Consider the following 16325-nt stretch of genomic DNA (forward strand, 5'->3'; position numbering starts at 1 on the left):
GGTATGTATACAACGCTCACCCTTATCCCCTTACTATTCTCTCTTACCATCCACTCCACCTCTTGGAGATGGATCCAAACCACTTTGGCTTCTAATAAAATTTCCTGGTTTAACTTATACACTTATGTATATCTCTTTGTGTGTATACCATTACTGCTCCTCCCTCCCCTAACCCTCCACGGCTTAAGTTTCATGAGAGAAAAGGTTCTTTTCTTCACACAGTTTTTCACATGGTAGGAGATAAAAAAATGTTTGTTGAACTGGACATTGCTCCAAGGATCCTCCACCTTCTTCAGGGACCATTTCATTTTTATCTTTGTATTCTACTGTCTGGAACATAGTAAGTCATTGCTTGCTTGTTTGACCTCCCCATATCCTTCATGATCTTTTCCCCTAGAACCTCATTCACATTTTTCCATTTTGCACTTATATGTAATTTTGTTGCTATAGTCATGTGTGTATGTATATATTTCAAAGTTTAGTAGAGTTCCTGACACATAGTAGTTGCTTAATAAATGTTTATTGACTGGATACTTTCTAAGACTATTTAAGTCACAGAGGGACTGCAGCCTGTAACACTACCACAATGATAAAATCAGACTATGGATATAAAATGTATCATAATCCCCCTAGTAAAATATAAGCTTCATGAATTGAGAGACTCACTCTGGGTGAACCTATGCCAAATGTTGCAGATAAATGTTAGAGGCTGTGTCTTAGTTAAATTTTGAATCTCCTTTAGCAACATATTCCAGTGGAATGGAAAGAGCAACTACGTCCTGAATACTCATAAGCTTCAAGTTCACAGTTCATGACTTCTAGCCCTGTAGCATCCTGCCCATAAAGCACAATGGGCTTCTTAAATGTCCCCTTTCCTAGTGCAATATTGAAATGATCTTGACTTAAGCCACTCAGTTTACATTAATCCCCTGAAGCTACTCATCCCCATACTGTCCATTTCCTAGCTGCCTTCAGGAAACAGACAGATGAACGTAAAACTGTATGATCCGTACTGGAGGAGGAGGTTGTCACAGAAATATTAGAGTAGGCATTTAATAAATGTTAGCTGAGCTTGCTGAAATAAGGAAACCCACATACTCTTCTCCCCAATGCAAATTAAGGGTACTTCTCCCAGCATCCTTTGCACAGAGAGCTGCAGAAGCAAGTCTCTTTACCTTCCAACTTCCTGGGCAAGGGGCTTACCTGGGCCCGTCTGTAGTACTGTTTGGTGATGGTCTGATACCTCTCCTGTCCTGCAGTATCCCTGAAATAGAAAGTCGGGTTCTCCAGAATAAGGACATGATACGGCAAGGATGGGGAGGGAAGGGGAGAGAAGAAAAGGGAAGAGAATCTTATCCTGAAAGAGGACAGAATTAGAGAGTTGAATGTGTAAACCAATAGAGCTTTAAGCCCCAGAACCTGGCAGGAAATAGGGACCTTATTATGAAGATGAGAAGTTAGATCTGGTTATGAGCTTGCATGGGGGAAGGCATTGCTCTTCTGGCATGCATCTGGGCCATAAAAGGCAATGAAACTGGGCATCTCTGGAAAAGTCAAAATATGTGGCTAGATGGTGTGAGAGGAGACTGTTTTAATCCCTACCTTGCCACCCTCAGTTCTCTAGGGATCTCTCTGAAAACCCCTCCTACTCTGTTCCAATTCCTACAGTTTCCCTAAAGCAATAGTGCATGGAGTTTTGGACCAGAGTCATAGTGACTTCTTGTGGTGACATATGGAAACTGCACCATGGTTCTCTGTCAGATCCCCCAAATTATCAAACTTGCCTTCACACAATAATTTCTCTCTCTCTCCTTTCCTTCTTCCTCCCACCATGCCCCTGAACTGTGAGATACAGTACATAAGAAAATTTAGTTTCAATTCTCTCTATTCTATGACCCTTCTTTTTCCCTTCCCAGAAGATGTTTCAGGATTCTCCGAGGAATCTAGGATATATACAAAGCAAGGCCAATTTAAGGATTTTTGCTACTCAGTCATTCAGTTATTTCTAAGATCCTATGTGACGCCATGGACAAGTGTCTATGGGGTTTTCTTAGTAAAGATATTAGAGTTGTCATTTCCTCCTGTCATTTTAAGATGAAACACTGAAGCAAACAGGGGTTAAGCCCAGAGTCACATGTCTAGTAAATGTCTAAGTTTGGATTTGAATTCAGAGCTTCCTGGCTCCAGGCCTGATGACAATTTAAGGCTTAACATTAAAATTGGGCTGCACTCTGTTCCCCTCTTCCTGTTCTTCCAGTGAGCAATCCCACGTGGCCACAGCTTCCTTGTTGTCCCATCTAACTCACCAAATCTGTATCCGAACTTTGATTCCATCTACTTCTATAGTCTTCATCTTAAAGTCAACTCCTGAGGGGAGAGAGGGGAGAAAGAACAGGTTAGGAGATGCCTCCATAGAATTGAGAGAGCTCAAAGGAAAACAAAACATTTAGAAAGGAATAAGATACCTGACTGGAGGACTCCCTTCTCTCACTCTGTCCAGAAGACTGAGAATCATGTGAAGCAGAGGAATGTTGAGGAGGCAGGAAGAGATAGATGTAACATAAGGGAGTTTTTCATAGCTGCCTCAATTAACAGTTTTAAAACATCTAAAATCTGTCTTACTGTATTCATGTGTGAAGTCTATTTATACATTTGGGAACAACTTACATTTACCCCAGCCTTGAGTTTTAATCCCTAGAAATAGCAACCAAACCAACTATATACACCTTATTTTTTCCTATCACATTAAACCTGAAGCAGGGTCATGACACTCTCTAGAACACTATCAGGTATCAAAGGAATAGTTATAGAGCTTGGAGTGGGGAAAGGACAATCTTAGCTTAACTCTTATCTTGGACCTATTACCTATGTGAAAACTAGGGTTGGCTGAAGAGGCTCCCATAGTCCTAGGCATTTGAGTGAGAAAAAAACAATTAATAGAATATCAGGACCCTTAGAATTGTATATATATATATATATATATATATATATATATATATATATATATATATATATGTGGTGCATGATACAGGTAAATTCAATCTACTGCTAAAACTAGTCCAAAACAGAAGTATCTGCCCACATGTGGGGAAATTTGCATCAAGGGGAAACAATCAAGGGGAGACAATGGATAAGTGCCATATTTTCCATTCCCAAATGTGTCCAGGAAAACCATAACACTATGTTAGCTTAAGCAATCTAAAAACAAATTAGTTTAAACATAACAATTTGGGCTCTATTTCACATTTCATTTGTGTAGTATCTCGGGAATTTTCATCAGCTAGCACAGGCTTAGTATTGTATTAGATGGATTGTTTGTGTCCTCACTTAGCTTCATATCTAGAAAAGGGGATACCCAAATAGGCACACTAGTGTGTTCAGGTATATAAGCAAGACATCATCTCTGGATTTCTTAGAAGTCCTAATTATTTGGGAAACAGCTCATGGTAAGAAAGTGGATATGGCATCCAGTTTGTGGAAATAGCAGGTGGTTCATAGAAGGCAGTTAATAAATTGCTTGTTTCCTTGATGTTTGCTTAACTCCCTTCCTTGTCTTTCATCATTTAAGGCTTGAGCAACTACTCCCCTTTGTTTTCTCATACCCAATTACTCTTCTTCTTCCCACCCACTTTCAAAACCCTTTCCCCCAATATATCCACCTAGATTGTCTTCTTCAAGACTTGAACCTTTCGTATGTGAAACGAATTTTTCCTCCACTCTGACCTCTATCTACAGAAGCTAGGATCATTAACATAGGACAGAGTTATGTTATATGACTATCATGTTAATGATCCTAGCTTCTCTCACTGCCCCCAAAGTGCCAGCCTCCAGTGTTTGGTACTGTGAAAAGATAAAGAATGTTACCTCTGATTTTTACTATATTGATTTTACAATGTAATTGATTTTGTGCTATATTGATTTTTATAATTGTTAGTGTTTGCCTAAACTTACCTTGATCAGAAATGCAGTTTTTGATCAGGTGGCTCAAAAGGATGATGTTATCACTCATGTGGTTAACCCCTGAGACATCTGCTTGCTGTATGGAAGCCTCAACCAATTAACCTTGTGCCATTCTCCCCCCAAAACAAGATTTCTCTCTTTGTCCCTCTGCAATTAGGGGAAGTTTAATCTCTTCCAAGGGGACAGCAAAACTGGTGGTTCTGATTTCCTAGCCAAGATTACAAGAGATAAAGGAACTGACATTCCTTAATTGCCAGGGAGGATATGATTAACCACAGCTGAAAGCCAACTCACTTTTCCCAGTATAACCTAGTGGAAGATTCTAAAATTGCCCAGACTATCCCCCCTTTACAATACGTATATAAAGAGGGTCCCCTGCCTTCTTACTAGAGTCACAGGTCTTACTGAGGTAGCCAGTCTGACTCACTTTGTTAAGTTCCATGAATCATTGTTAATAAACTGATTTTGCTCTGAGTATGTACCTCAGTCTACCTTTATTGCATTTATTTGCCACAGCCCAGGACTATTTAAAGTTCAAACTTCAGCATCCCCAAATCAAAGCCTCTTTTCACCCACCTTAGTGGCCTTCTCAAGGGCCAACAATCACAGGCTAATGTGATTTAGCAATGGATTAAACCTTTGAAATCAAATATGGAGTCCAGTCTTTTTATGCTCCCCATTAACTTGGATTCTTCCTCTGAGAATATATTTTGAATAGAGAGTCTTCAGTTTCTAGACTTCACTTCATGTACAAAGGAAACAATTCTGTATATGGAGTCAGAAGAGCTATCAAACTGGAGGCTTTGCCACTTATTACCTCCGTGTCTTTGGGCAATCCTTTAGGGGCTGTTTTCTCATCAGTAAAATGAGAGTCTTAGGCTAGAAAAATTCTAATTCAGCTCTAAATTTATGATTCTTGAATGATTCTCCCTTTCTCTGAGCCTATTTACCTAATAAATTCACTGATGTAAAAAATTCTTCCATCCATTTTTCATCCTAAATCCAACACTTGCATGGCTATGATAGCCTGACCCATAACAGTGGAGTTAAATAATTATATTTTCTATTTATACACCACCATTATCAGCATTTCCCTGCTAAACTCTTCTTCAGGTATTATCCCTATTGTCTAACTTTTAATGTTCCCTTGTAGGAAGACTAAAGGATGGATATTGCTAACTTTTTTCTACTTTCATTTAAGGGGAAGTTATTACCAGGTAAGTTGTACTCCAGAGAGGCAGCATGGCATAATGAATCTAGGGAACTGTCCTTAGAATCAAGAAAAGAAGGGTTCAAAACCTCTCTCTGATGAATACTAAGTCATATAACCTCTTTCTTTTTTTTTTAAAGAAAGAAATTAGTTTTACTCTGAATTTAACATACTCCAGATAACATAGGCATTTATATGTACATTAAAGAACAGAAAAGAAGGCTAATTGTATGAAATTGTCTCTATTACATTTAAAAGAAATCTAGGTGACACAATGGATAGGACACTGGCCCTGGATTCACAAAGATTTGAGTTCAAATGAGGTCACCTTCTAGCTATGTAACCCTGGACAAAATCACCTATTCCCTACCTGCCTCAATTTCCTTATCTGTAAAAATAATACCTAACTACCACTGTTGCTGTAAACATAAAATGAGATAATTTCATTTGCATTTCTCTATATAAATGCTGTCTATTATTAATATTTTTACAGTTTGTATTTCTTTTCAAGTGTAGATCGACCTATAGTTTTCAAAGCTGTCCTGCTCCTTTGACCTTCTTTATTTCCTTTACAATATACTTTTTTTTTTTGAGGTTATAGGAATTAAGTGACTTGCCTAGAAACATACTGCTAGCAAGTATTTGAGGCCAAATTTGAACTCAGGACCTTAATCAACCTAATTCTCTCTGGTCTTTTTTCTCTTTTTTGTCCTGTCCATCTTAAAAAAAAAAAAAAAAAAAAAAAAAAAAAAAAAAAAAAGATAACTCAAGGATTCTCTTTTCAATCTTGAATTTTTTTGTTTTCTCCTGCTGTTACCTTGACCTTCCCTTATCTTCTGACACTCCCCCTTCCTCACCCTGGGAAACTATTACTTACATTTATTGTACACTTAAAGAATAGAAGCAGGAAGCAATTTTCCTAAGATCAAACACTAGACTATAATGTTTGAACAGAAAACAAGTACCTCGTCATAACACAGAACACCCCACACACACACCCAAAGCACCAGGGATTCCCAGCAACCAAGTCTTCTGCCTCTAGAATGCCAACCAGCTTTTTCAATGAATTCCTTACTTGAACCCCAAATGACAGCATTTGCCCATCATTGGAATGTGATACAAGCTTTCCAAAAAGCTAGACAGATTAAATCCACTTTCTTGCCCTCTAGCCATCCAGACCAATAATTATTTAATTAGGAAAAAAACCAAAAAACCCGAACCAAATCAAATTGGTCAGACATGATTCATTTTTCACTAGCCGGAGCTGACTCACATCTATTGAGCTGTAATTTTCCAAGTAGGCAATGCCTGGCAGCCTAGAAGAGCAAGAGCAAATACTTTCAAGAGTGATACAGGATGTGGGCCAGGCTGTAATGTTCAGGCTTGATTTCCCTAAGACAACAGTTACTATGGGTAAATTTACATACCTGAACACTGTACCTTGTAGGATCAGCATAGTGCTGAGCCCACAGTAATTACTCAAAAATTGCCGTTATTCAACAAGCATTTATTAAGTACCTCCTAAGCCACCACCACTGTGCTAGCCCTTAGGGATGGATATAAGAAATGAAGCAATCCCAATTTCCAAGGAGCTTATATTCCAATGGAAGAGACATCAAGAGTATAGATGCTATTGTTGGCTGTTTGGTCATTTCAAATCAGAGTCTTGGTAAAGATAATGGAGTGGTCTGCCATTCTTTCTCCAGTTTGTTTGCTTGTTTTATATTTTATATACTTTTAGTAAATTTATTTTTTTAATACATATTGCTTTATGGATCATGTTGGGAGAGAAAAATCAAAGCAAAAAGGAAAAACATGGGAGACATTAAAAAAACAGAAAAAAGAAGTGAATATAACATGTGTTGACTTACATTTAGTCTCCTTAGTTTTTTTCTGGATGTAGAAAAAGTCAGTTGGGATTTCTTTGGATCACTGAACCACTGAAAAGAACCAAGTCTTTCATAGTTGATCATTGCACATTCTTGCTATTATTGTGTACAATGTATTCCTGGTTCTGCTTGTTTCACTCAGCATGTAAATCTTTCCAGGCCTTTCTATAATCAGCTTGTTCATCATTTTTATAGAATAATAATATTCCATTACCTTCACGTACCACAACTTGCACGGCCATTCCCCAACTGAAGAGCATCTACTCATTTTCCAACTCTTTGCTACCATAGAAAGAGTTGCTATGAACATTTTTGCACATATGGGTCCTTTTCTCTTCTTTAAGATTTCCTTGGGATACAGACCTAGTAATGACACTACTGGGTGAAAGGGTATGCACAGTTTTATAGCCCTTTGGCCATAGTTTCAAATTGTTTTCCAGAATGGTTGAATCATTTCCCAACTCCACCAACAAAGCTTCAGTGTCCCAGTTTTCTCACATCTCCACCAATATTTATTTTTATCTTATCTAGTCATCTTAGCCAATCTGAGAGGTGTGAGGTAGTTCCTTAGAGTTGTTTTAATTTTCATTTTTCTAATCAATAGTGATGTAGAGCATTTTTCATATAACTATAGATGGCTTTAACTTCATCATCTGAAAATTGTCTGTTCATATCCTTTGACCATTTATTAATTTCTCCAGTTTATTTAACAGATGAGGAAACTGAGACAAACGGCATCAAATGATTCCATGAAACATGTGGCAGGTTCACATGGATAGTGGCAGAAGCCAGATTTCAACTCAGAAAAACAATTCTTTCTGATTCAATACCCAGCACTGTATCCACTGTACCACCTAGCTGCTAGATATATAGCTATATATGGATTATACCTGGCTATAGCTAGATATATAGATATAGACAGAGACAGAAACATAGATGTAGTGTTGTGTGTATATACATCATATATACACACAAAATATAAAACAGTTGATTATAACAATATATTCATAATATATTAAAGGCTTTGATAATTTAAAAATAATCTTCATAAGAACTATGTGAAACAGTGGTATGAAACAAAACTAATGCAGACAAGATTAGAAGGGAAGCAATAAACTGGGAAAATATTTTTACAGTCAAAGGTTCTGATAAAGGCCTCATTTCCAAAATATATAGAGAATTAACTCTAATATAAAAAATCAAGCCATTCTCCAATTGAAAAATGGTCAAAGGATATGAACAGACAATTCTCAGATGAAGAAATTGAAAATATTTCTAGTCATATGAAAAGATGCTCCAAGTCATTATTAATCAGAGAAATGCAAATTAAGACAACTCTAAGATACCACTACACACCTGTCAGATTGGCTAAGATGACAGGAAAAAATAATGATGATTGTTGGAGGGGATGCGGGAAAACTGGGACATTGATGCATTGTTGGTGGAGTTGTGAACGAATCCAACCATTTTGGAGAGTAGTTTGGAACTATGCTCAAAAAGTTATCAAACTGTGCATACCCTTTGATCCAGCAGTGTTACTACTGGGATTATATCCCAAAGAGATTATAAAGAAGGGAAAGGGACCTGTATGTGCACGAATGTTTGTGGCAGCCCTTTTTGTAGTGGCTAGAAACTGGAAACTGAATGGATGTCCATCAGTTGGAGAATGGCTGAATAAATTGTGGTATATGAAAATTATGGAATATTACTGTTCTGTAAGAAATGACCAACAGGATGATTTCAGAAAGGCCTGGAGAGACTTACACGAACTGATGCTGAGTGAAATGAGCAGGACCAGGAGATCATTATATACTTCAACAACAATACTAGATGATGACCAGTTCTGATGGATCAGCCCATCCTCAGCAACGAGATCAACCAAATCATTTCTAATGGAGCAGTAATGAACTGAACTAGCTATACCCAGAAAAAGAACTCTGGGAGATGACTAAAAACCACTACATTGAATTCCCAGTCCCTATATTTATGCACACCTGCATCTTTGATTTCCTTCACAAGCTAATTGTACAATAATTCAGAGTCTGATTCTTTTTGTACAGCAAAATAATGTTGTGGTCATGTATACTTATTGTGTATCTAAGTTATATTTTAATATATTTAACATCTACTGGTCATCCTGCCATTTAGGGGAGGGGGTGGGGGGGGTGGGGTAAGAGGTGAAAAATTGGAACAAGAGGTTTGGCAATTGTTAATGCTGTAAAATTACCCATGTATATATATCCTGTAAATTAAAGGCTATTAAATAAAAAAAAAAAAAAAAAAAAAAAGAAACAGTGGTATGGACAAAAATTAACATGAATAATAATTGAGACACAGAAAGATTGAATGCCTTGTGCATGGCAAGGTCACGTAAAGTCAGGCTGTATCTCATGAACAAGATAAAGAAGCTATGTACCTCACAGGCTGAGGTGGTATTAACTCTGTTATTTCCATGTAGACACTTGATCTCTGGGGAGTCATTTGACAAAGGTATAGATCTCAGGTGAGAAAGATACTTCAGGTCTGAATAAAGATGTTCTCCTATCCTTCCCTCAACCCTGCTCAAATTAAAACCCTTACCAGCTCTACTTTCCTCAATTTGTCATAGGAGAAGGGAGCAGAAAGAGAGTAAGGTTAGTGTCTCTTAAGAGAATGAATAGATAAGTGCACTGGTCAGCAACTCAGACAGGGCTCAGGTCTTCTGACTCCCTTGTGGGCCCTTAGGAATGATCATAGTCCTTCTGAATAGGAATAATAAACTGTATTTTACAAGGTTATTTTAAGGAATTTATCTTAAAGTTATTATGTAAATAGGAGTTATTATTGATAACAGCAAAACAATTCAAAGGTTCAAAGAAGGTATTCCTTCCATTTCCTTTCCTTTCCTTCTTGCTTGCTTGTTTTTTTGCCCCTTCTCTCTGATCAATTAAGCCAGGAATATCTTTGTTCCTCTTAGGGCTTCACTCCTGATGTCTGAACTTTCTCTACCATGCCCATGGAACTCTTCCTCAATCCAACCCCCTTCCTTTTCAGCTTCCTTCCTTTTATGTTATCTTTCCCCATTGGAATGTAAGCTCTTGGAAGTCAGGGACTTTTTCTTTCTGCTTATATTTGTATTTCCACAGTGGCTGGCATATATACACACACACACACACACACACACACACACACACAAAGTATGTGATCTATGGTTTGATTTCCTTTACCTGGCTTCTACAAAACTGGAGTCTTCACTGTTCCCCAAGATACCTCTTCAATTCCCTAATTATTGAATCTTGGAGTGATCTCTTCCTCTCCTCCATGCCTACTATATTTCTTCTGAATCTCTATTACAGTCATTATTCTAAACTGTTTTGTTATTTTTGTATTTATGCGCATGTCTTACCTTCCATTCATTATTATCCTCATATGCCCTGCAGGATCTAGCACAATGTCTCGGACCTAAGTGGAGCTCAACAGATATTTGTTGAATGTATACATGCATGAATGAATACCTTCAACCTTTCATTTCCAGCACTCCCTGTTTCAGACTTGAATGGACAAAGATAAATGGGCTTCCTTCTTCATTGGGAATGGAGCACCCTCAAGCTAAGGAAGGGAAAAAATGTAGCAGGATATAATGGCCTTGTGGTTCCAAGGAACACAGCACTATGGTGCAAGGAGAATGCTATTCATATTTAGCAGCCTATGCTTTTGTGTTTCAGGTGTGGGAAAAAATGGGAAGAAAAAGAGGCTGAGAATAAACATGAATCATTTTACATGTAATCTACTTGTCATCACTACCTTTTCCACATTTCTGCTTCATCTTTCCCCAAAGAAATAATCTTTCAAACTCTTATCTTGCCCAGAACCATAGTTTCTTCTGAAAAAAGAGACACTGTCATCTTTCTATCATTATCCCCTCAAATATCAAATTCGTATCCTGTTGGGATTAATGGTTTGCATCTAGAGACTAGGTACATTCATTTGCTGAAGAACAAGCAGTCAGAAAAACTCTGGAAAACAGACATGAAAACATGAGTCCTTGAGTTTAAAAGTTACCTGCCTGTCTCTTGTCTCCAGGCAAGAAATATAATGATACCTTATATTTATGGAGCATCTTTAATTCAGAAAACTTTCAGACATCATTGCATCAATCCTTATAACATTCTTTGAAACAGATCAGAGGTTGTATTATTATCTGGAAAAACAGAGTAGCTTGCCCCAGTTACACAGTCAGTGAAGAAGCCAAATCATTAGACAGGTCTTGATTCCCATCCCAGTCTTCTTCCACCTCTCAGCAACTGGTCTTCCAAGAATCAAAACATTTAAGATTTGGAAAGACACTTAGCGAATATCTAATACAATTCCCTAATTTTACAAATGAAGAAACTAAGGTTGAACAAGATATTTAAGATCACATAGCTATTTAGTGGCACAGGAAGGATAATAGTCCTAAAAGATGTCATGGATTATACACTATCACAGCACTAGAATGATGCTACCTGTCTACATATAGTTCCACTCACAAGGTCAGAGAAAAACCCAAAGGAAGAAAAATAACCTAGTTGGGAATAGTCATATTTACTCTATGTCTGGGAATAACAACATTTGCTCTGTGACCCCATGAAATCTTTTTTGGAGGCTTGTCTGAGAACCCAATGGGAGGGAGACAAAGCTCCAATTCAAATTGGTACTTGTTAAGTGCTGTAACCTACATTTTTGTTTTGTTTTTTGGCCATATTTTTTAAAACAAAAAATCAGGACACCTGGTCTAGCAGAGGATAATGCTTTTGCAAAGCTTAATTGAAGGTATAATTTATTTTCCTGAAATTGGAACTGTCTTAGCACATTTGGGATATGATAGTCATAACATTCATAAACACAATTGGTTGGCATTTGTTGGACTTGAGGAAGGCCCCTAAGGCAGTGACATTTGTTATTTAAACTGTTAAATGTGTATATGGCTTAGCTCCTGGTCTAGATGCAAAGACAGAAACCATGTTTCATATTTTTTTGAAAGCTTCTCTATGACCAGTGCTACACACATAGTAGGCATTCAGCAGATTCATGTATGAATGAATGAATTCCTCACATAAACACATCCAAAGGAAGGTTCTGAAAGTTATATAATATGGTCAAGACAAAGTAGTTATTTTCTGCCCTCACATTTTCTTCATTTTCTCTTATATTTATCATATAAATAAATATTTATAATAAGGACTATGAAGACTTCAGGAAAAACCAAAACTCTTTAGTTACAGACAAGTACTAGAAGGTCATACATACATATATACATAATATGTATATAATATGTATATATGTGTGTAAGACGTACTGTCCCCAGTTTGAAAGTTTAACCTGTCTTAGCAAGACACTATATGGGCAGGAGCTGTACCCCTGACCTGTCAGAATGCCTCCCTCCCATTATCATTGCCACCCCTTCCCCACGATCTCCTCTCCTCAGGACCACATTCCTCCATTATTAACTGCCAACTGCTATCAGTGTCACAGCGGGGAATATCAGAGTGCTGCCAGCTGCTTCCCACTAGAACAGAAAAATCCCAAGGAACTCTAGGGCTAGAGCAGATGCAGACAGGATGAGGCCGAACATGGCTTCATTTTTAACAACCTGAGACCAAAAGAGAACACCATGTAAAGGAAAAATTGGGAGGACTTACTGAAAAGAATGGCATTTCCTGGAAAACTGACACTTCATCACTATTTGTTGTTCAGTAGTGTCTTACTCTTCATGATTCCAGAGACCCTATTGTATATGGAAGAGATATTGGAGTGGTTTGCCATTTCCTTTGCCCAAGATCATACCACTAGTAAGTGTCCAAGGTTTGATTTAAATTCAGATCTTCCTGACTCCAGGACGAATATTCTACCCACTGAATCATCTAGCTGCCCCTTTCCAGCAGAATCTGACTCAAAAGATCATATGACTGTCTTGATTAAAGAGCTGAAGATCAGAGGGCAGCGATCACGGGCAAGGGAGAAGCAGTGATACTGGAAGGCCTCTTGCCAATGTCACAGAAAATAACATGGGTGCTTCCTGTAGGTAGTGGATAGAACGCTGAACCTTGAGTCAGGAATCCAGATCAAGTTTGCTATATTGTAGGGACCTTGAAATTGTTCAAATCCAATGTCCTAGCTGTGTAGCAAGACAACTTCTGTTTGCCTCAGTTACCTCATCTGTAAAATAGGGATAATACTAGCATCTACCTCCTAAGGTTGTTGTGAGGATCAAATGAGATAATATTTTTTTAAAAAAGCACTTATACAATACCTGGCATATACCAGGCATTATGTAAACGCTTATTCTTTCCCTTCCTCCCCAGAGGAGACTAGAAATAGCTCTTAGAAGCATGACAGAAAATCAGTGAGGTAGGTGGGAGACGACAGACTGTGGTAGAGACAAGGGGACAGTGCTGAGTAAGTGCATTTGACTAAAGAGCAGAAAATACCTGAAGTCTGGATGGAAGAGGAACAGAAGCTCAGATATGCTCTTGCCATGCCTATCTTCACCAATTATTGAGCAAACTCCACTCCCTTTCTCAAGTCTCAGTCAGTACCCCACAGATTAACATCCAATATTGAGTTCCTGCTGCCAAGACACTGACACATTTTATTGGAAATGGCGCTCTCTTGGGGAGCTAGAACATAATCAAAGCAGCACAAAGAAAAAGGAAAGGAGTGATCCAAAGACTTGGCAATGGGATTCCTCCAAGAGGAACAATCCAATTTTCCTTAAATTCAATCCTCATTCATATATGGCTGACTCAAGTTTACTCACACAAACTCTAAGCCAGAGGCCTACTGTCTAGTGGGCCAGTCCACTAGAAGCAAGAAAAGAAAATTGAGAAAAATATGTATTGGGTTCACAGAGCTCCAAGAGTTAAAGCATTCTCTATAGTAAAGTCCCTGTGAGGTTGTCCAAACCCATCTATAAGTCAAAAGTAAGGTTGTAATATGTACTGGGCACTCTGCTAAATACTGAAGGAACAAAGAAATGAAAACAACAACAACAACAACAAAGGAAGACCAACAGAGAATAAAACTAGGAGTAACAGATCAAAGCTTCAAAGAACATTTCAATTTAAGTTAACAAACATCCCCACAATGAGAGCTGTGAGAGAAATGGCTATTAATAACCAATAAATTGGGGAGATCCAGAATTCTTGTTTTTTTTCTAAAATCCTCATTTCAAAATTCAGTCTCTTGAAGGGCATTACTGATAATGAGATTGGATAAACTTTCTTAACAATATTTTTTAGACCCCACCCAGGTGGGGAAGCCATTGTACTATACTCAGATTTGGATGAGAATAAATTATTTGAATAAAATGCCCAAGGCTGAGCGTGACTTAGAAATAAATAACATCACCAAAGTTCATTAGAATAGATCCAGCACCCATTGCAATATTCATTCTTTCATTAATTGTTAACCAACATGAATTGATTGCTACCCTCAGGAACATTCCTCTTCCTAAGAGGGCATCTAGAACTGTGAGCCTACCACCATGACTGTCATTGGCTTTCAAGAATGTCACAGAGCTCTTTTTTTTTTTTATTAAAAAGGCTGGCATTATTAATAAAATAAGTAATTACCCAGAATATGTCTCTTGAACTTTTAAACATCACAGTTGTCCAAAAGTGGAAAAGGTTTCTTTGGAAAATAGTAGATTCCCCCTCACCAAAGGTCTCCAACAAAGCCTAGATGACAACTTGTCAAGCATATTACTTTAGAGGAGTTTCTTGTGCAAGGTCCAGAAAGGACAGGTTTCTGAGGCCTATTCCAATCTTGTGATTCTTCTAGTATAGCAGTTTCTGCTGGCAGTGGGCTAGGCTGGACATTATTACTGCAGTCACACTTAGCAAGACGTGTGAATCCTGTTCTTGGAAAGGGGTGAAAGCATGGAATGACTAGTGACTAAACTAAATGAGCAAACCTGAAGATCCAGTAAAAGTTGACGTTTTGGTCTCTAATAATATAGACTGATGGCCTAGATGATCTGTCTGCCTCATACTATTAATCATTAAAAATCTAAAACCTAGAAATAATGGTTAATCATTTGTTGAGCACAATTTTGCCCATTTTGACATATGATGAATCTACTCTCATCATACTGTCAGGGGATTTAAATGAATGAATTTGTGCAGTTAGGCCAGGAAACATGCCCAAAAGATGTTTCAAACATCAAAGACAAACTAGAGAAAGGGAACCATTCTGAAGCAAAAATGAGCAAAATCTCATATTTCCTACCATAGAATATAATCATTTGTCTTGAACTGGTCTTGGAAGACCTAATATAATATGGGATGATACCTAACAGTTATCTATTACTTTAGAATTTACAAATCACTATGTTCACCACAAGCCTCTTAACTAAATGCAACAAGTATAATTACTCCATTTTACAAATAGGGAAACTGAGGCTCAAGGAGGTTAAAGTGATTTTTCTAAAAATTATGAAACCAAGTGCCAGTGCCTGGATTCATATGATCATAGACCCAGAGCTGGAAAGGACCTTAGAGTTAATCTAATCCAAACCAAGTCACTCCTGACTAAATTCTTTTCCATTAGACTATGATGTTTCCCAATGTATGATAAAACAGAAGAAGAGAGAAGTGGTAGTAATATACACCAAATTGAGTCTGTCATATTATGGAGACCCTCAGAGAACTACTCAAAAAGAAAGGGAAGCAACTACCAGCAATCCTTTTCTATTGTCATACAAGTTACTTGCTTGCCAACTTATATACACATATATATTCATACATATGTGTGTATACACACAAATATATACATACACACATGTGTATGTATATACACACACATTTATTTATTTATTTATTTTCCAGGTCTTCCCTACTTACACATGACTTAATAAGTCATGAATAAGATTTAACAGAATAATATAAGCACATGCATAGAGTCAGCTTGGAACTTGCAGGAAAGAGAAGGCTTTGTATCTGCAAGATTCATGCATGCTGTGAGAATCCTTGTGGAAAGGAGAAGAGTGTTTATATAATACATAGCACCTACTATGTACTAAGCATTATACTAAAAGCTTATACCATTTATTCTTATAACCCTGGGAAGCAGGTACTATTATTATTTCTTTTCTACAATGGAGGAAACTGAGGCAGACAGGTTAAGTGACTCACCCGAGCCACCATGTAGCTAGAAGGAATCTGAACTTTCACACTTTCAAGTGTGCCAACCAGATGCTTGGTGCAAATCACTATCTCTCCCTGAGTCTCAATTATCCCCAGCTGGGA

At 37.7% G+C, this 16325-nt stretch overlaps 1 protein-coding gene across 2 annotated transcripts in view; it reads right to left on the minus strand.

Moving 5' to 3' along the window:
- The window catches only part of RAB15 (RAB15, member RAS oncogene family), a 55695-nt gene that overhangs the window by 11629 nt on the left and 27741 nt on the right, over positions 1–16325 (minus strand). The window contains exons 1-3 of one of the 2 annotated variants that reach the window (XM_031952723.1): positions 2466–2506; positions 2307–2367; positions 1204–1264 (exon numbers count right to left, since the gene is read on the minus strand). In XM_031952723.1, the coding sequence (XP_031808583.1) occupies positions 1204–1264; positions 2307–2353 (108 nt within the window). In that variant the 5' untranslated portion in view covers positions 2354–2367; positions 2466–2506. Of the gene's footprint in view, positions 1–1203; positions 1265–2306; positions 2368–2465; positions 2507–16325 lie in introns of those variants that run through there. The other variant, XM_003756347.4, reaches the window with a different exon arrangement.

Source organism: Sarcophilus harrisii, chromosome 2 (genome assembly GCF_902635505.1).
Source record: "Sarcophilus harrisii chromosome 2, mSarHar1.11, whole genome shotgun sequence".
Classification (NCBI taxonomy): Eukaryota; Metazoa; Chordata; class Mammalia; order Dasyuromorphia; family Dasyuridae; genus Sarcophilus; species Sarcophilus harrisii.